This window comes from Erinaceus europaeus, unplaced genomic scaffold (assembly GCF_950295315.1).
Source record: "Erinaceus europaeus unplaced genomic scaffold, mEriEur2.1 scaffold_698, whole genome shotgun sequence".
Lineage (NCBI taxonomy): Eukaryota > Metazoa > Chordata > Mammalia > Eulipotyphla > Erinaceidae > Erinaceus > Erinaceus europaeus.
In genome coordinates, this window is record NW_026647255.1 from 47,532 (window position 1) to 68,151 (window position 20,620).

At 69.0% G+C, this 20,620-nt stretch overlaps 1 protein-coding gene across 1 annotated transcript; it reads right to left on the bottom strand.

Annotated features, from left to right (window-relative positions):
• Positions 1–1,476: 1,476 nt before the first annotated feature.
• Positions 1,477–17,136, bottom strand: TUBGCP3 (tubulin gamma complex component 3; the record flags this gene model as incomplete). Its single annotated transcript, XM_060183869.1, has 23 exons — positions 1,477–1,914; positions 2,107–2,137; positions 2,477–2,648; positions 2,981–3,097; positions 3,231–3,371; positions 3,435–3,566; positions 3,759–3,847; positions 5,982–6,117; positions 6,311–6,379; positions 6,723–6,858; positions 7,028–7,217; positions 8,475–8,583; positions 9,883–9,993; positions 10,781–10,947; positions 11,178–11,310; positions 11,490–11,558; positions 12,809–12,934; positions 13,726–13,844; positions 14,266–14,438; positions 14,791–14,999; positions 15,622–15,699; positions 16,569–16,636; positions 16,983–17,136. Coding segments are annotated over 21 exons (2,685 nt in total), but the record flags the coding sequence as incomplete, so codon positions are not given.
• Positions 17,137–20,620: the final 3,484 nt, after the last annotated feature.

Sequence of the window (20,620 nt, forward strand, 5' to 3'; positions counted from 1 at the left end):
GGCAGACACAGTGTGTGTGGGGGAGACCACGCAGAGGGACAGGCAGACACACTGTGTGTGTGGGGGGGACCACACAGACAGGCAGACAGACACAATAATATGTGTGTGTGGGAGACCACGCAGAGGGACAGGCAGATACACTGTGTGTGTGGGGGGGAGACCACGCAGAGGGACAGGCAGACACAGTGTGTGTTGGGGAGACCACGCAGAGGGACAGGCAGATAGTGTGTGTGGGGGACCACGCAGAGGGACAGGCAGACACAGTGTGTGTGTGTGGGAGACCACGCAGAGGGACAGGCAGACACACTGTGTGTGGGGGGGGACCACACAGACTGACAGGCAGACACAGTGTGTGGGGGGAGACCACACAGAGGGACAGGCAGACAGTGTGTGGGGGGGAGACCACGCAGAGGGACAGGCACAGTGTGTGTGTGTGGGAGACCACGCAGATGGAAAGGCAGACACAATATGTGTGGGGGGAGACCACACAGAGGGACAGGCAGACACAGTGTGTGTGCGGGGAGGCCACACAGAGGGACAGGCAGACACAGTGTGTGTGTGTATCTTTTGACGGCAGGTCCTCGTCAGTTAAGGTGAGACCTCCTGGGCCTCCCACCCCGGGTTTGGTGTCCCTGCCAGTCACCCTGCCTAGTCTCCCATAACCACCTGGGGTGAGGAAGCTCGGTGCAGAGTACAAGACTTCAGTGTGAGGCCTGGAGTCACTGGGCACAGGCTAGGGACACTGGACATAGGGCCTGGGGTCTCTGGGCACAGGGCTGGGGATACTTGGGAGACACCGGACCCATGACCTGGGATCACTGGGCACAGGGCTGGGGATGCTGGGGGTCACTGGCATAGGACCTGGGGACACTGGGCACAGGATACTGGGGACACTGGGTACAGGGCTGCACTGAGGTGGTGAGGCCTATTCTGCAGCGCCCCCCTGTGGCCAGCAGAGGCATCACTGCCCGGAGTCAGCCAGAGCCCAGACGGGCCAACAGCAGACTGAGCAGGGCCTCGCAGGGGCAGGAGACTGGCTCTGAGGGAGGGTGGGGGCAAGTCCACCGGGAGCAGAGACCACGGTGCGCGGTGTGGCCCGATGACCAAGGGGCACAGGACAAGGAGGGTCAGGGTCCCGGTGCAGGCGCAGGGCAGGGCCAGGCAGACCCTCCTGAGGCCCAGACCCCCCCACCGCCCAGCGGGGCTGCTAATGGCAGCTGTTTAAACCCAGGGCGACCCGGGGGGCTCTGGGATGGGGGTAGGCGGCCCGGGCGTCACATGGGGCAGGGACTAGCGCCCCCCCCCACAGGCTGCAGGCCGTGCCCTCCTGTCCTGACACCTGGCATGGGCGCCATGCCCTACCCCGCGGGACCCGGGTGGCGCGGCCCGGGGGCTCCACCGTGTGGTGCGTGGCTGAGGCTCCCTGGAGGACACCCGGGGCCCCCGGCGCCCGCCTCTGACGACTCAGACCCGGGCTGGGAAAGATAATCACTTTAGTCTCCCTCGGCTGCGAGACGTAATAAAGGGACATTTCTCCAGCACAGCTCCCTGATCTGGGCGCTGAGCGTCTCCTGTGGACACAGGACTCTCAGTGTCCATCCTCACAGCCCTGGGCCACCGGGCACACGGAGGGGCCAGGTCACCGTGAGGGCACACGGGGACAGCAGCCCGTGGACACGGGGGCCGGGGCCTGCTCCTCGGGAAGGGACAGGAGGGGACAGCCTGAGAGCCCAGCAGAGGCCTGCTGGCCGGAGGATGCGCCCGTGGGGACAGTCCAGTCCTGGCCGCTGGGCAGGGGCGGGCCGCCTATGCGCCAGGCTGTGTGGGGGGCCGGCACGGGGTCACTGGCCGGAACTGTGGAGCCTGTGGGCAGGTGTGGGAGTGGCACCTGCAGTGTGTATGGGCTCTCAGGAGCGGGCTCCCCTCAGGAGTGGCTCCTCTCAGAGGAGTGGGCTCCCCTCAGGAGTGGGCTCCTCTCAGAGGTGTGGGCTCCCCTCAGGAGTGGGATCCCCTCAGGAGTGGCTCCTCTCAGAGGTGAGGGCTCCCCTCAGGAGTGGGATCCCCTCAGGAGTGGCTCCTCTCAGAGGTGTGGGCTCCCCTCAGGAACGGGCTCCCCTCAGGTGTGGGCTCCCCTCAGGTGTGGGCTCTCCTCAGGTGTGAGCTCCCCTCAGGAGTGGGCTCCCCTCAGGTGTGGGCTCCCCTCAGGAGTGGGCTCCCCTCAGGAGCGGGCTCCCCTCAGGAGTGGCTCCTCTCAGAGGTGTGGGCTCCCCTCAGGAACGGGCTCCCCTCAGGAGTGGGCTCTCCTCAGGTGTGGGCTCCCCTCAGGTGTGGGCTCTCCTCAGGTGTGAGCTCCCCTCAGGAGTGGGCTCCCCTCAGGTATGGGCTCCCCTCAGGAGTGGGCTCCCCTCAGGAGTGGGCTCCCCTCAGGTGTGGGCTCCCCGTAGGAGTGGGCTCCCTCAGGTGTGGGCCCCCTCAGGAGGGGGCTCCCCTCAGGAGTGGGCTCCACGGCGGCCCCAGGAGCCCAGGGACACCCGCAGCCGGGGCTCTCGCGCCTTGTAATGCTCGTTGAAGTCCAGCCGAAAGCTCAGGAAGCGGAGGCTCTCGTCCGGGCTGGTGGTCAGCAGCACCAGGAACTGCTGGACGATGCCCTGCGGGGCGGGCGGGGGCATCAGAGGGCATCAGGGGCATCAGGGGGCATCAGGGGCAACAGAGGGCTTCAGGGGGCATCAGAGGGCATCAGGGGCATCAGAGGGCTTCAGGGGCATCAGAGGGCATCAGGGGGCATCAGGGGGCATCAGAGGGCATCAGGGGCATCAGAGGGCTTCAGGGGCATCAGAGGGCATCAGGGGGCATCAGGGGGCATCAGGGGCATCAGAGGGCATCAGGGGGCATCAGGGGGCATCAGGGGGCTGCACCGGCGCCCACCCGGCCCCCCACCCGGCCTGGCCGCCCACTCTCCCGCGAGGCCTGGCGTGCGCACCTGGTAGAAGTGGGTGAGGATGCGCAGCTGCGAGCACATCTTGGGGATGGACTCCCGGAACTCCCGCACCCTCCTGCTCTCCTCCTCCTCCTCAGCCGCCGTCACGCCCCACTGGCCCTGGGGGCGGGCGGGCCGCTCTCAGCCAGGTCCGAGGATGGAGCCCACCCCAGGGAGCCCGGCCTGAGGGAGCCTAAGAGGCCGTCCCGGGCCGCCTCTCAGCTCCCCCTCCCCGCCGGCCCGCCCAGCCCACCTCCGCCTGGCGCTGCGTCTTCCTCTCCTCAAACTGCAGGCGGCGCTGCAGCTCGGCCAGGGCGGCCGCGTACATGGCGTCCTGCGCGCTCTGCAGCTCCAGGATCTGGTCGAACACGGCCCGCAGCTGGTTCAGCAGCACCTGGGGGACACGGCCGTCAGGGTCTCCCGCCCCCTGTCCCCCCCCCCGCGGGGCGGCACCCACCCTGGAGCCGGCGTCCAGCAGACAGCGGGAGATGACGGTGTCCAGGAAGACCTCATGCGCCGCGATGATGTGGTCCAGGTCGCGGGCCTGCTGCACCTGCCTCCACAGCTCGTCCCACGAGCACTCCAGCACCTGCAGGGGACACGCTGAGCCCGCAGCCTCACCTGCCCACCCACCCACCCAGCCACCCCTGGGGGACACGCCAAGCCCTCGGCCTCCCCTGCCCACACCCCCCCGGCCACCCCCGGGACACGCTGAGCCAGCCTCCCCTGCCCACCCCACCCCCGGCCTCGGGGGACACGCTGGGCCGGCCCCCGGCTGTACCTCGAAGGTGATGTAGTACTGCATCTGGTGGATGAAGTGGACCATCTCGGAGGCCAGCAGGTGGCACTGGTGGAGAACCCCCGAGAACTCTGGGGGCAGAGGGGGTGAGACCCGAGGGAGAGCACCCCACCCCCGGCAGACAGCCCTCTGTAGGCTGAGTGTGTCTGGACGGGACCCTCGGGCACTGGGCTCTCTCCACCCCTGCCTGTCTCTCTACTTCCCTGTCTCTCCCTGCCTGTCTCTTCCTGTCTCTCTCCCTGCCTGTCTCTGTCTCTCCGTCTCTCTCTGCCTGTCTCTGTCTCTACCTGTCTCTCTCTCCCTGCCTGTCTGCCTCTATCTCTCCCTGTCTGTCTCTCCCTACCTGTCTGCCTGTCTCTCTGCCTGTTTCTGTCTCTCCCTGCCTGTCTGTCTCTCCCTGCCTGTCTGCCTCTGTCTCTGTCTCTCCCTGCCTGTCTGTCCCTCTCATGACACAGAAACAGCAAATCCAGAAATACAAAGTATCCTGTGCCCCCACAGACTGGGGTCCCCAGGACAGTGAGTCATCTCTACAAAACCCCCACACAGCCCCCCCCCCACCCAGCAGCTCAGCTCACCTGTGCCAGGCCTGTCAGCCCACAGCTCACTGCCCAGCTGTGGGGACGGGACTCACGGCCCAGCTGTGGGGACGGGGCTCACGGCCCAGCTGTGGGGACGGGGCTCACTGCCCAGCTGTGGGGACGGGACTCACTGCCCAGCTGTGGGGAGGGGACTCACTGCCCAGCTGTGGGGACGGGACTCACTGCCCAGCTGTGGGGACGGGACTCACTGCCCAGCTGTGGGGACGGGACTCACGGCCCAGCTGTGGGGACGGGACTCGCTGCCCAGCTGTGGGGACGGGACTCGCTGCCCAGCTGTGGGGACGGGACTCACTGCCCAGCTGTGGGGACGGGACTCACGGCCCAGCTGTGGGGACGGGGCTCACGGCCCAGCTGTGGGGACGGGGCTCACGGCCCAGCTGTGGGGACGGGGCTCACTGCCCAGCTGTGGGGACGGGACTCACTGCCCAGCTGTGGGGACGGGGCTCACGGCCCAGCTGTGGGGACGGGGCTCACTGCCCAGCTGTGGGGACGGGACTCACGGCCCAGCTGTGGGGACGGGGCTCACGGCCCAGCTGTGGGGACGGGACTCACGGTCCAGCTGTGGGGACGGGGCTCACGGCCCAGCTGTGGGGATGGGACTCACTGCGCAGCTGTGGGGACGGGGCTCACTGCCCAGCTGTGGGGATGGGACTCACTGCCCAGCTGTGGGGACGGGACTCACTGCCCAGCTGTGGGGACGGGGCTCACTGCCCAGCTGTGGGGACGGGCAGCATCAGACCAGCCATGTGGAGAGCGGGCCTTAAGGAGGAGGCTGTGGACCGAGACTCTGCTCTGGAGGAAGCTGGGAGCCACAGAGCACCTGGGCAGCCTCTCCACATGGGGCACCCAGGGGTCCCGGGCACCACTATGCAGGCAGGTCATTCGGGCTCCCGCCTTCGTCACTCAGGCCCCGCCCAGGACCTGGGGTCACTAGGGGTCACTCAGGACCCGCCCAGGACCTGGGGTCACTCCCTGCCGCAGTCCTCCAGCAGCCTTCTCCTGCGGCTCTCCACTGCCCTCTGCAGGCGGCTGCAGGGCCAGCACTGTGATGTGGAAACAAGCCTCTAAAGCCCGAGCCTGAGGCCTCGGGACTTGGGGCTGGTCCTTGCTGCTCCTCAGGCCCAGACCAGAGGCTTCTCCAGTCGGTCACCTCTCATCCACACGGCAGAGAGGCTGCCAGCATTCCGGGACGTGGGGCTCCGCACTGCCCTCCGGCCCCGACCCCTCAGCACCTGGACACCGTCCCTCCTGCCCCGTCCCCTCTAGGCACCTGGACACCGTCCCTCCTGCCCCGTCCCCTCTAGGCACCTGGACACCGTCCCTCCTGCCCCGTCCCCTCTTGGCACCTGGACACCGTCCCTCCTGCCCCGTCCCCTCAGCACCTGGACACCGTCCCTCCTGCCCCGTCCCCTCTCGGCACCTGGACACCGTCCCCGTCACTGAGGGCCTGTCCTGTCCCCGTGGAGCAGAGGCCAACTGAGGTCACCCGGACTGCTGTGCGTGGCACCGTCCCCCAACCCTGCGCCGAGGGGTGGGTCCCGGCAGACGCGGAGGGAGGAGCCGCGGGACAGCAGCCCCACCAGGCCGAGTCCCCGCCCGCCCGTACCCGGCATGGCCCTGAGTAGCCTGGCATTGCACATGTGGCCTTTGCGGATGTCGGTGAGGATGTACTCCACGCGCTTGGCTCTCCACAGGAAGTTGAAGGCCCGCAGGTACTGGCTCATGCGCTCGCGTGTGAACACCTGCGGGGCGCGGGCGAGAGGGCCGGGCCGGGTCAGACGGTCGCCCGCCAGGGGGGACGCCCTGCTCCCGGGGAGGTGACAGCTGGGAGCCGCTTCCTCATCTGACTGAACCCCGAGTGTCCGTCTCCCCAAGATGTGAAGACGCCCCTCGCTGAAACACACCTCCGCTGCGGGCGGAGACCCTCTCACTTACCGTGGCGATGGGCCCATCCACGTGGTAGTCCAGGCTGAAGACGTCCCAGCCCGTGTCGCCCGGCGACACCTGGGAAACACCAGTGAGCGCCAGCCGAGGGGCCCCAGTGTTGCTCGCTGCCTGGCAGCCTCAGCATCGGGAACGTGAGGGGTGCCCCTCGGCGTGCCCGCCCCTCCGCGTGCCCTCCCTTCCCGGTGCCCGCCCCTCCGCGTGCCCACCCCTCCCCGTGCCCGCCCCTCTGTGTGGCAGCTGCTGACTGAACATGTGGGCTTTCCACTGCAGCTTTTTTCATTTCAGAGACACAGAGACAGACACCATCTCTGTGGGAACACAGGGTCTGTGAGGGAGCGTGGGGGACCCCGGGCCGGGCGTGAGGGACGAAACTGGGCCTGAGCCCCTGACCCGCCAGCACCTCCAGCAGCCGGACGTCCAGCCGCCTGAGGATGTCGGGACTGTCGAACTGCGCGTTGGTGGCCCTCACGGCCGTCTCCAGGATGCCCGTCAGGTTGTGCTGGTACAGCGTGGTGGCCGGGCGCACCAGCTCCGGCCTTGGCACGGGGCGGAGACAGAAACAGAGGGTCACTCGGGCCCGGACGGAGCAGCCTGCGGCCTCGCCAGCACGGGGAGGGGACGGTCAGCCCCCCGGCCCCCGGGAGACCACGTCACCGAGGGGCAGCCGCCCTCCCAGGAGCCCCACAGAGCAGCGCCCGGCCTCACTTGAGCAGGTCCATGAGGTGGTGGATGAAGTCGCCCTGCCCCAGCAGCAGGTAGCGCCGGGCGGCCTGCAGGTGCTCCAGCAGGCGGTACTTGGAGTGCAGCACGTCCAGCAGGTGCCGGCTGGTCTCGCGGTAGGCCGCGTCGATGCGGCCCTGGAAGGCGCTCTCCAGCTCCGTCAGCAGGCCCGCGGCTAGGACGGCACAACGCGGCCTCAGCTCTCTCGCACGGTCTAGCCGTGGCTGGGGCCAAGCCGCACCCAGGGCCTGAGCCTGCACCCAGGGACCTGAGCCTGCACCCAGGGACCTGAGCCTGCACCCGGGGACCTGAGCCTGCACCCGGGGACCTGAGCCCGCACCCGGGGACCTGAGCCCGCACCCGGGGGCCTGAGCCCGCACCCGGGGACCTGAGCCCGCACCCGGGGACCTGAGCCCGCACCCGGGGACCTGAGCCCGCACCCGGGGGCCTGAGCCCGCACCCGGGGGCCTGAGCCCGCACCCGGGGACCTGAGCCCGCACCCGGGGGCCTGAGCCCGCACCCGGGGGCCTGAGCCCGCACCCGGGGACCTGAGCCCGCACCCGGGGGCCTGAGCCCGCACCCGGGGGCCTGAGCCCGCACCCGGGGGCCTGAGCCTGCACCCGGGGGCCTGAGCCCGCACCCGGGGACCTGAACCTGCACCCGGGGACCTGAGCCTGCACCCGGGGGCCTGAGCCTGCACCCGGGGACCTGAACCTGCACCCGGGGACCTGAGCCTGCACCCGGGGGCCTGAGCCTGCACCCGGGGGCCTGAGCCTGCACCCGGGGACCTGAGCCTGCACCCGGGGGCCTGAACCTGCACCCGGGGACCTGAGCCTGCACCCGGGGGCCTGAACCTGCACCCGGGGACCTGAGCCTGCACCTGGGGGCCTGAGCCTGCACCCGGGGACCTGAACCTGCACCCGGGGGCCTGAGCCTGCACCCGGGGACCTGAGCCTGCACCCTGGGGCCTGAGCCTGCACCCGGGGGCCTGAGTCTGCACCCAGGGGCCTGAGCCTGCACCCGGGGACCTGAGTCTGCACCCGGGGACCTGAGCCTGCACCCAGGGTGCTGAGTCTGCACCAGGGGGGCGGGTCGGCCTGGCTGCTTCCCCCTGGCCACACAAGAGCACAGGCTGGGGACCCTGGGGCCCTGGGCCGGGCTGAGTGTCGAGTGACAGCTGAGGGCACCCCACCCTGCTAGCTGGACACTGACCCTTTCCTGTCTCCACATTGACTGCTGACACGAGGGTCGGGGTCTCCCGTCCTCACCAGCCCACGTCCTGTGTGTAGCAGGCTCGAGGGTCCCGCACCACCCCAAGGCCGCCGCCCACACAGGGGCCGAGTCAGCACAGGACACAGGCAGGGGACCTGGCCCGGCAGGACCGCACCCTGAACAGCAGCTGGGCGGGGCACAGACGGGTCGGGACCCTTACCATCCTGCGGGGACTCAGCCGGCCTGCTCACCGCGACCATCCTTGTCGTGGGCGTCTGGTCGTGACAGACCTGGTGCAGGAAGTTGATGGACTTCCCGATCAAGAGCACCTGGAGGACGGGAGACTCCAGAATCACCCTCTGGACGCGGCCGTGCCCTCCACCGGGGAAACACGTTACAGGACTTCGACAACACAGACACACACCGCACAGACACGCACCACGCAGACACGCACCACACAGACACGCACCACGCAGACACGCACCACACAGACATGCACCACGCAGGCAAGCACCACGCAGACACGCACCACACAGACATGCACCACGCAGGCAAGCACCACAGACACACACCACACAGACACGCACCACGCAGACATGCACCACGCAGACACGCACCACACAGACATGCACCACGCAGGCAAGCACCACAGACACACACCACACAGACACGCACCACGCAGACATGCACCACGCAGACACGCACCACACAGACATGCACCACGCAGGCAAGCACCACAGACACACACCGCACAGACACGCACCACGCAGACATGCACCACGCAGACACGCACCACACAGACATGCACCACGCAGGCAAGCACCACAGACACACACCACACAGACACGCACCACGCAGACATGCACCACGCAGACACGCACCACACAGACATGCACCACGCAGGCAAGCACCACAGACACACACCGCACAGACACGCACCACGCAGACATGCACCACGCAGACACGCACCACACAGACATGCACCACGCAGACACGCACCACACAGACATGCACCACGCAGGCAAGCACCACAGACACACACCACACAGACACGCACCACGCAGACATGCACCACGCAGACACGCACCACACAGACATGCACCACGCAGGCAAGCACCACAGACACACACCACACAGACACGCACCACGCAGACATGCACCACGCAGACACGCACCACACAGACACGCACCACGCAGACACGCACCACACAGACATGCACCACGCAGGCAAGCACCACAGACACACACCACACAGACACGCACCACGCAGGCAAGCACCACACAGATACGCACCAGGCAGGCAAGCACCACGCAGGCAAGCACCACGCAGACACGCACTGCACCAGACACGCAACACGCAGACACGCACCACGCAGGCACGCACCACGCAGGCACGCACCACGCAGACACGCACCACGCAGACACGCACCACAGACACGCACCACACAGACACGCACCACGCAGGCAAGCACCGCGCAGACACGCACCACGCAGACACGCACCATGCAGAAACGCACCACACAGACACGCACCACACAGACACGCACCACGCAGACACGCACCACACAGACACGCACTGGACAGGCGGGCGGGGTCGTCCCTGGGCAGGGCTGTGACACAGCACCCACCTTCCTCGACTGCTCCATGGTCATGAAGGACGGGATCATGGACTCGCGCAGACTGTACTTGTCATGCCAGAGCCGCTCGGCCTTCACCGTGGGGTCCGACGCCACAAAGAACTGAAAGCACCGGGTCACAGCTGCCGGCAAGCGAGCGAGCGTTTCTCGCCGACCGTGCAGCATGGCGGGGCTTCCCCGGGAGCCCCGTGGTCTCTTCCGCGTGAGTCGCAGGTCAGCTGGGACCGGGGCCTGGCGGTGAGGCGCCGCCACGCCAGCGGGGACCCCTGGGCCCTACCCCGGGTCCCGGAGCGGCGCCAGACCCGTCCTCGGGGGCACACACGTGCCCGTGGACGGTCGGCCCCAGGCCGCCACGCACGAGGGCCCCGTGGAGTAAAGCCGCCGTGCCGGCTCTGAAGGGGACAGCCAGGGAGCCAGGAACTGTCCCCTCCGTCGCCCGATCCCCACAAGATGTGGCCGGGCTGGGGGGGGGGGGGCGTGTGGCCGGCGGGGCCTGGGAGCGACGTCACCAGAGGTGGGCACTGGCGTCCACTCCAACACGAAGGCCAGCCCACCCTCACTGAGCAGACCAGCCGGGGGCGCCGGCACAGAGGGTCGCGGCCTCCCAAAGGCTCACGGGAGGCTCCTGAGAGGGTGGCCACGCCCCAGGCAGCGAAGCCCGTTCCTCACCTTGTCCTGACGGTCAGTTGCCCCCACACGGCCAGAGTGTCCACGTCCCCGGTCGGCAGCGACCTATGCCAGCCTCCCCCCGGTCCCTGTCCCCTGGCCCTGCGGCCCTCACCTCGCGGCAGGCGTCCTCCCCCTGGTCCCTGTCCCCTGGCCCTGCGGCCCTCACCTCGCGGCAGGCGTCCTCCCCCACGTCCGTGTCCCCTGGCCCTGCGGCCCTCACCTCATGGTAGGCGTCCTCCAGCTCGCCGTCGTAGATCCAGCGGTCCAGGAAGCTGAGCACAGGGTGCGCCACGAGGCGGAGGATGTGCTGGGCCAGTGAGCGAGCGGACGGGTCCCCGGTGCGGGTGTAGGCGTGCACGGCCGAGGCCAGCTCCCCACCCTTCCTGCCTGGGGACACGGGCACGGCTGGGGGTGAGGCGGGACGCCAGGACAGCCCTCGGCACCCAGCAGACAGAAGCACTGCGGGGGCCGGACGGCCGCACGGACCGGGAGGAGCTCAGGGTCTGGAGGGTGGGGTCTGGGCTGCGGCGGTGACCCCGGGCCGGCCGTGGGTCGCATGGGACCGAGGGCGCGAGGCGCCACGGCAATAGGGCCGCACCCCGGGAGGGCCCGGGCACCTTGGCAGTGGTCCACCAGCGCGGCCAGCGTCTTCAGCCGGGTCCTGGGGTCGTAGGTCCAGACCAGGAGGCGACGCAGGGTCAGGCTGCTCTCCAGACCCAGGGTCACGCCAGGGTCGTCCTCCAGCTGCAGCTGGAGAGAGAGGCGAGTGTGGGTGCGGCCGGCCACCACCCAGAGCGGCGAGCTCAGGACCGCAGCGGCACGAGCAGCCGGGGCTACCTCAACCAGGAGGGACAACACGGGGCGGCCGCCTTCAACCCATGGGTCACGCGGAGGGCCGGGCCCTGGACCCCGCACGCATGGGCACGCACCTGGGAGTGGAGCACCGACAGCAGGCGGTAGTACTCCTGCAGCTCCTGGTGCAGCGCCGCACAGAAGCTCTGTGGCAGGGAGGGGGGCGTGAGCACCGGGCGGGGCGGGGTGGGGGCAGGGGGCCGGCGGGACAGGGCAGGGGCAGGGAGGGGGGCGTGAGCACCGGGCGGGGCAGGGCAGGGGCAGGGGGCCGGCAGGACAGGGCAGAGGCAGGGAGGGGGGCGTGAGCACCGGGCGGGGCGGGGTGGGGGTGGGGGCCGGTGGGGCAGGGCAGGGGCCCCCACAGAGAGCTCTCCTCCAACGCATCTGTCCTAGGTTTAGGGTTAAAATGTGGTTTTCGGGAGCTGGGTGGTAGAGCAGCGGGTTAAGCGCAGGTGGTGCAAAGCTCCCCACCTGCAGGGGAGTCGCTTCCCAGGCGGTGAAGCAGGTCTGCAGGTGTCTGTCTTTCTCTCCCCCTCTCTGTCTTCCCCTCCTCTCTCCATTTCTCTCTGTCCTAGCCAACAATGACGGCACCAAGGACAATAATAAACAAGGGCAACAAAAAGGAATAAATAAGTTTGTTTGTTTTTTTAATGTGGTTTTCACTTGAAATCCTTTCTACCACAAGGGCATGTCAGCTCGCGGCTGGCTTTTTCAGAAAGAGAGAGAGCAGAGAGAAAGAGGCAGGGAGGGAGCGAGCGAGCGAGCGAGAGAAGGGGCAGGTCACGAGCCCAGGCCTACCCAGGCAGCGGAGCTGGGTCTGGGCTGAAAGTTTCAGAACAACAGAGACAGAGAGAAGGAGTGACAGAGAGAAGGAGAGACAGAGAGAAGAGAGACAGAGAGGAGGAGAGCGAGGACCCATGAATGCAGGAGGGAGCCGGCTCCTCCCGGGGGCAGCCCCGCTGACCAGACTCTGCAAGCTCCGGGCTGCTCCCGACCGACCAAGCCTAAGCACCCACAGCCCTGCCACCCCGAGGTGGGTCTGTACTGCGGCTCCAGTCACGTGGTCAGAGACGGGCCCAACAGGGATGCCTGCCGGCAGGGCGCACCTCACCTCACAGGCAGCGGGGCCGCTGCCCAGACACAGACACAGACACAGAGCAGCGGGCCCTGCAGACACACAGACACAGACACAGAGCAGCGGGCCCTGCAGGCTGAGCCCAGTGGCAGCCCGGGGGCCTAGAATTCACCAGCTCTGCCTCTACCCGCAGGAAGGTGCCCAGCCAGACGGCACGGCCACCCTCGGGGCTGGGACAGGGGCTCCTCCCTCCCAGCGACCATTCATTCGCAGGAGGTGGTGCTTCCTGGGGCGGGGGTGGGGGCGGGGGCGGGCACCCACCTGCCCCACGAGCCCGAAGGCGCGGTCCAGGCTGCGCTGGTCGGTGTACCTGCGGACCTTGTTGTGCAGCCAGCCCAGCTCCGAGAGCCTGAGCGTCGTGTCCCTCAGGGAGCGGCTGAGGCCGGCCTGGGACAGATGGGAGAGGCCCTCACTGAGCCCCGGCCGGCCTGGGACAGATGGGAGAGGCCCTCACTGAGCCCTGGCGCCCACACGCGAGACAGCAGGGTCCCCGCTCTGCCGGAGGGTGGGCGCGACGCGCGACGGGCAGGGGCCTGGAGCTCCAGAAACATCTGTGGCCGGGAGGCCCTGGGAGGACCCGGCACAGGGGGGAGGGCAGGTTCCAGAAGAGGGAGGAAGGAAGGGCGAGTGGAGGAAGCCTAGCCACAAAGGAGACGGGATGACCTGGGTGCAGGGCCGTGGGGCAGACGGGACAGAATAGGACAGGCCCGGGCACAGTGGGGACAGGACAGGACAGGCCCGGGCACAGCGGGGACAGGCCAGGGCACAGTGGGGACATTCCCGTGCACAGTGGGGACAGGCCCGGGCACAGTGCGGACAGGCCAGGGCACAGTGGGGACAGGCCCGGGCACAGTGGGGACAGGGCAGGGCAGGACAGGCCTGGGCACAGTGGGGGCAGGGCAGGGCAGGACAGGCCAGGGCACAGTGGGGACAGGGCAGGACAGGCCAGGGCACAGTGGGGACAGGGCAGGACAGGCCAGAGCACATTGGGGACAGGGCAGGACAGGCCCGGGCACAGTGGGGACAGGCCCGGGCACAGTGGGGACAGGCCAGGACAGGCCTGGGCACAGTGGGGACAGACCAGGACAGGCCCGGGCACAGTGGGGACAGACCAGGACAGGCCCGGGCACAGGGTCGTGGGGACAGACGGGTTCGGCCTGCGCCTGAGCGACGCCTACCTTCCCCTCCACCTCGTAGCGGTCACTGGCGCTGCTCATTCTGACGTACTTGCCGTCGATGCCCTGGAAGACGTAGAGGATGTCTCTGACCAGGGCGCTCTCTGTCACCTCCACGGCTCCTGCGGGGCGGGAGGGGACAGCTCAGCAGGACGGACACACGGAGGCAACAGCGGCTCCAGATGTGGGCGCGAGGGGTGGGCCTTTACAGAGCAATGAGGGAGGCGGGGAGGGAGCGGTGAAGACGCCAAGCGGCCCCCCAGGTAGCCCCCCCCCCCCGCACCCTCAGCGCAGCCGGGAGGGGAGGAGCGCCTCCCACGCAGGGCGCTGGTCACGGGGAGGGCCCGGGGCCTCCAAGGTGGGGAGAGGCCACGTCTGGCGCCACCCAGCACCACGGCGGAGCAGGGTGGCCGGGGCCTCTGTGCTGGCTGCCGCACAGGGTTGAGGACAGACAGATGCGGGGGCGGGGGGGGGGGGGGGGGGAACGGAGAGGGGCCCGGCACCCAGGCCACTGGGAAGCGCGGGCGTCACAGGCACACTCACCGCCCGCGTCCCCATCCCTCCGCAAGCGGGTCCCGCCGCGGAAGGCAGAGCCGGGGAAGCCTCTGCTGGAGGCGGCCGGAGGCTGGGTCGGGTTTGTCGAGAGGGTCCAGGCCAGGCGGGACCCCAGCTGCTGCCGGAGACCATCGCCCACGCCTGCCGCTGGGTGGGTCTGTCTGAAGAGAGGGACGGCGACATGGCAAAGGGCACGGCAGCCAGAGAGCCACCTGCCGTCCCCACTGGCTGTCCCCACACCCGGCTGTCCCCTCGGCCCGTACTCCTCACTCAGGAAGAGGCAGGCATGGCGGGGCTCCGTGCGTCCGCCGCTGCCCCCCAGGCACCCGGGGGACGCCCGACACATGCCCCTGCCAGGACGCCGTGCCCTAGAGCCTGGTCAGCCCGGGGGACGGCCCGGGGTGGGGAAGGAAGGGGTGGGGAGCCCGGGGCAGAGCCAAGGTGGGGACGGCCCGGGGTGGGGTGGGGGTCGGGGCATGGCGGCCAGGGAGCATCCGGCCGCGGCGTCCTCACCCGGGCAGCAGAGGCTGAGGCGTGGGCCCGTTGGCGGCTCCGCTGAAGCTGCTGACCCCGCTGCTGCCCAGGCTGCCCGAGCTGGGCGCCGCCTGCGTGCCGCGGTCCTGGTAGCCGAGCGGGAGCGTCTGCGGGCGCGCGCAGTACAAGGGGGTGGCGAGCGGGTCCCTGGGCAGCGCCTGGGCGAACAGGCCGGGGTAGCCGCACGGCTGCGGGGGGCGGCGTGTCAGGGACGGGCCCGGGAAGACGCCAGAGGCCCCGGAGAGGGCGAGGGGCGGCCGGGAGCTCGGCCCTGACTGCGGGGCCGGGCCAACCTCACGCCGGGAGACGCCGCACCCGAGACAGCCATGCTCCCCACACGGGAGTCGTCACCACACAGGCCTCCTCAGACACAGGCCACGGGGACAACTGGCCCCTCAGCACCACAGCCATGCGAGCGGCGGGCAGAGCAGGCCCTTGGGATGGGACGGGGACACAGGATGGGGACAGGGACAGAGGACAGGGGCACAGGACGGGGATGGGGACAGAGGACGGGGCACAGGATGGGGATGGGGACAGAGGACGGGGGCACAGGACGGGGATGGGGACAGAGGACAGGGGCACATGACGGGACAGGAACGGGGACAGAGGACAGGGGCACAGGATGGGGATGGGGACAGAGGACAGGGGCACAGGACGGGGATGAGGACAGAGGACAGGGGCACAGGACAGGGACAAGGACACAGGAGGGGACAGGGACACAGGGAACCTGGGTGCCAGGGGGCACGGGACAGCAGAGCCCTGAGGGAGAAGCCCCGATGGTCAGAGTCCTCCAGGGGGCACGCGCCTCACCTTGCTGGGCGGCCTGCGGGGGTCCTCGCTGAGGCTGAGCAGCAGGTAGAGTACAGCCCACCTGTTCCTCAGGACACCCTGTTCAGGGAGCAAGTGTCAGGCCGCCTCACGCCACCTCCTCCGGGAAGCCAACCCGAGTCCCAACACTTTCAGGGCCACTGAGCCCCCAGAGCGCAGCCCACAGGCTCCCACACGACCCCAACAGGGACTCCGAGAAGGCATTGGGGGCCAGAAAGGGGCGTGAAGACCTGGGTCCGAGCCCCCAGACCCCACCAGCGGGGGCAGCTCCACGAGCACGGCTGCGGGGGTCTCTGCCTCTCTCCAGCAGCCCGGCAGCCCGTCTGCCCACTGGGTGCTGCACCGTGTGTGCAACTCGGCCGGCAGTGGCGGTGGCGGTGGGGGTGGCGGTGGGGGTGAGGGTGGCGGTGGGGGCACTCGCGGCCCGTCCCTGTCCTGCTGCCCGCCCACCTGCCGGGAAGCCGCCCTCACCTCTAGGCCGACCCACCTCAAACCCGACTCACACTGACTTCTGGGGCCGGGCGGGGCCTGGCAGCGCACACTAACTACAGGGTGCCTGGCCTGGGTTCGAGCCTCATCCCCACCTGCAGTGGGGAAGCTTCGCGGGTGATGGATGAGACAGGCCCGCGGGCACCTCTCCCCGTCTAGCCCCCCGCTCCCTCGCAGTTCTCCGTCCCTACGTGGAATGACCTTTCTCAGACGACGACGAGCCCTCAACTCGTCCTTTAACGGACAAGACCTACTTCTACTTCGGGCACCACAGTGGGGGCCGCTCTGTGAAGCGGGCAGGGGTGCGGGCACCACAGTGGGGGCCGCTCTGTGAAGCGGGCAGGGGTGCGGGCACCACAGTGGGGGCCGCTCTGTGAAGCGGGCAGGGGTGCGGGAACCAGTGAGGGGCCGCTCTGTGAAGCGGGCAGGGGTGCGGGCACCTGGGAGTGCAGCTTCCGGTGCAGCTCAGAGAACACCGCAGCGTCCACTTCTCTCCGCTGCCGGGCCACTGAAAGCAGGCAGGAGACGCGGTGAGCAGGGCGTGCGTGCGCCCCACCATCCGCACCCCTGGCTGCGCCGGGAGTCTCCGCCTCCGGCCCTCACGTTACAGAGCGAAGGGCCTGGGTTGGAGCCTGTGGGGTGCGGCCGTGCAGAATCGCGAGGGACGGAGGGCCGGGGAGCCCGGGTGAAGGCCCTCGCCCCGTGGGGACAGGGTGCCCGTGTGCCCGCTCTGCCCTCTGGGGAGGTGCGGAAACTGACGTGAGCAGGACATCCCAGAGAGCGACGGCCCAGGGGTGCTGGCAGTCAGCTCCCCCCCGCCCCTCTCGGACCCGCGCCCAGGTGGACACACATACGCTCTTTCTTGATCTTCTCAGCGACCAGGAACTCATCTCGCTCCACGGTCGGGGCGAAGTTGCTGCCGATGACCCGCACAGCGTACTGGAACTGCTGGGCCACCTCCGCTGCGGGCAGGGCGGGGCGGGTGAGCAGCAGCGACAGGGCCCTGGGCTGCGGGGTGGAGGCCCTGGGCTGGGAGTGGGGGCCCTGGGCTGGGGGTGGGGGCGCTAGACAGAGACGGGAGACACCCCACAGTCTGAGCCCCTCCCCGCAGAGACGGGAGACACCCCACAGTCTCTGAGCCCCCTCCCCGCAGAGACGGAAGACACCCCACAGTCTCTGAGCCCCCTCCCCGCAGAGACGGGAGACACCCCACAGTCTCTGAGCCCCCTCCCTGCAGAGACGGGAGACACCCCACAGTCTCTGAGCCCCCTCCCTGCAGAGACGGGAGACACCCCACAGTCTCTGAGCCCCTCCCCGCAGAGACGGGAGACACCCCACAGTCTGAGCCCCCTCCCCGCAGAGACGGGAGACACCCCACAGTCTCTGAGCCCCCTCCCCGCAGAGACGGGAGACACCCCACAGTCTCTGAGCCCCCTCCCTGCAGAGACGGGAGACACCCCACAGTCTGAGCCCCTCCCCGCAGAGACGGGAGACACCCCACAGTCTCTGAGCCCCCTCCCCGCAGAGACGGGAGACACCCCACAGTCTGAGCCCCTCCCCGCAGAGACGGGAGACACCCCACAGTCTCTGAGCCCCCTCCCCGCAGAGACGGGAGACACCCCACAGTCTGAGCCACCTCCCCGCAGAGACGGGAGACACCCCACAGTCTGAGCCCCCTCCCCGCAGAGACGGGAGACACCCCACAGTCTCTGAGCCCCTCCCTGCAGAGACGGGAGACACCCCACAGTCTGAGCCCCCTCCCCGCAGAGACGGGAGACACCCCACAGTCTCTGAGCCCCTCCCTGCAGAGACGGGAGACACCCCACAGTCTGAGCCCCTCCCCGCAGAGACGGGAGACACCCCACAGTCTCTGAGCCCCCTCCCCGCAGAGACGGGAGACACCCCACAGTCTGAGCCCCTCCCCGCAGAGACGGGAGACACCCCACAGTCTGAGCCCCTCCCCGCAGAGACGGGAGACACCCCACAGTCTGAGCCACCTCCCCGCAGAGACGGGAGACACCCCACAGTCTGAGCCCCCTCCCCGCAGAGACGGGAGACACCCCACAGTCTGAGCCCCCTCCCCGCAGAGACGGGAGACACCCCACAGTCTCTGAGCCCCTCCCCGCAGAGACGGGAGACACCCCACAGTCTCTGAGCCCCCTCCCCGCAGAGACGGGAGACACCCCACAGTCTGAGCCCCTCCCCGCAGAGACGGGAGACACCCCACAGTCTCTGAGCCCCTCCCCGCAGAGACGGGAGACACCCCACAGTCTCTGAGCCCCCTCCCCGCAGAGACGGGAGACACCCCACAGTCTGAGCCACCTCCCCGCAGAGACGGGAGACACCCCACAGTCTGAGCCCCCTCCCCGCAGAGACGGGAGACACCCCACAGTCTGAGCCCCTCCCCGCAGAGACGGGAGACACCCCACAGTCTGAACCCCTCCCCGCAGAGACGGGAGACACCCCACAGTCTCTGAGCCCCTCCCCGCAGAGACGGGAGACACCCCACAGTCTCTGAGCCCCTCCCTGCAGAGACGGGAGACACCCCACAGTCTCTGAGCCCCTCCCCGCAGAGACGGGAGACACCCCACAGTCTCTGAGCCCCTCCCCGCAGAGACGGGAGACACCCCACAGTCTGAGCCCCCTCTCCGCAGAGACGGGAGACACCCCACAGTCTCTGAGCCCCCTCCCTGCAGAGACGGGAGACACCCCACAGTCTCTGAGCCCCCTCCCTGCAGAGACGGGAGACACCCCACAGTCTCTGAGCCCCTCCCTGCAGAGACGGGAGACACCCCACAGTCTGAGCCCCCTCCCCGCAGAGACGGGAGACACCCCACAGTCTCTGAGCCCCTCCCTGCAGAGACGGGAGACACCCCACAGTCTGAGCCCCTCCCCGCAGAGACGGGAGACACCCCACAGTCTGAGCCCCTCCCCGCAGAGACGGGAGACACCCCACAGTCTCTGAGCCCCTCCCAGCAGAGACGGGAGACACCCCACAGTCTGAGCCCCTCCCCGCAGAGACGGGAGACACCCCACAGTCTGAGCCCGTCCCCGCAGAGACGGGAGACACCCCACAGTCTCTGAGCCCCTCCCTGCAGAGACGGGAGACACCCCACAGTCTCTGAGCCCCCTCCCTGCAGAGACGGGAGACACCCCACAGTCTGAGCCCCTCCCCGCAGAGACGGGAGACACCCCACAGTCTCTGAGCCCCTCCCTGCAGAGACGGGAGACACCCCACAGTCTCTGAGCCCCCTCCCCGCAGAGACGGGAGACACCCCACAGTCTGAGCCCCCTCCCCGCAGAGACGGGAGACACCCCACAGTCTCTGAGCCCCTCCCCGCAGAGACGGGAGACACCCCACAGTCTGAGCCCCCTCCCTGCAGAGACGGGAGACACCCCACAGTCTCTGAGCCCCTCCCTGCAGAGACGGGAGACACCCCACAGTCTCTGAGCCCCCTCCCTGCAGAGACGGGAGACACCCCACAGTCTCTGAGCCCCCTCCCCGCAGAGACGGGAGACACCCCACAGTCTGAGCCCCTCCCCGCAGAGACGGGAGACACCCCACAGTCTCTGAGCCCCTCCCCGCAGAGACGGGAGACACCCCACAGTCTCTGAGCCCCCTCCCCGCAGAGACGGGAGACACCCCACAGTCTCTGAGCCCCCTCCCCGCAGAGACGGGAGACACCCCACAGTCTGAGCCCCTCCCCGCAGAGACGGGAGACACCCCACAGTCTGAGCCCCCTCCCCGCAGAGACGGGAGACACCCCACAGTCTCTGAGCCCCTCCCCGCAGAGACGGGAGACACCCCACAGTCTGAGCCCCCTCCCCGCAGAGACGGGAGACACCCCACAGTCTGAGCCCCCTCCCGCAGAGACGGGAGACACCCCACAGTCTCTGAGCCCCCTCCCCGCAGAGACGGGAGACACCCCACAGTCTGAGCCCCCTCCCCGCAGAGACGGGAGGACACCCCACAGTCTCTGAGCCCCTCCCCGCAGAGACGGGAGACACCCCACAGTCTCTGAGCCCCTCCCCGCAGAGACGGGAGACACCCCACAGTCTGAGCCCCCTCCCCCGCAGAGACGGGAGACACCCCACAGTCTCTGAGCCCCCTCCCCGCAGAGACGGGAGACACCCCACAGTCTCTGAGCCCCTCCCCGCAGAGACGGGAGACACCCCACAGTCTCTGAGCCCCCTCCCCTGCAGAGACGGGAGACACCCCCACAGTCTGAGCCCCCTCCCTGCAGAGACGGAGACACCCCACAGTCTGAGCCCCCTCCCCCGCAGAGACGGGAGACACCCCACAGTCTCTGAGCCCCCTCCCCGCAGAGACGGGAGACACCCCACAGTCTCTGAGCCCCTCCCCGCAGAGACGGGAGACACCCCACAGTCTGAGCCCCTCCCCCGCAGAGACGGGAGACACCCCACAGTCTGAGCCCCCTCCCAGCAGAGACGGGAGACACCCCACAGTCTCTGAGCCCCCTCCCCGCAGAGA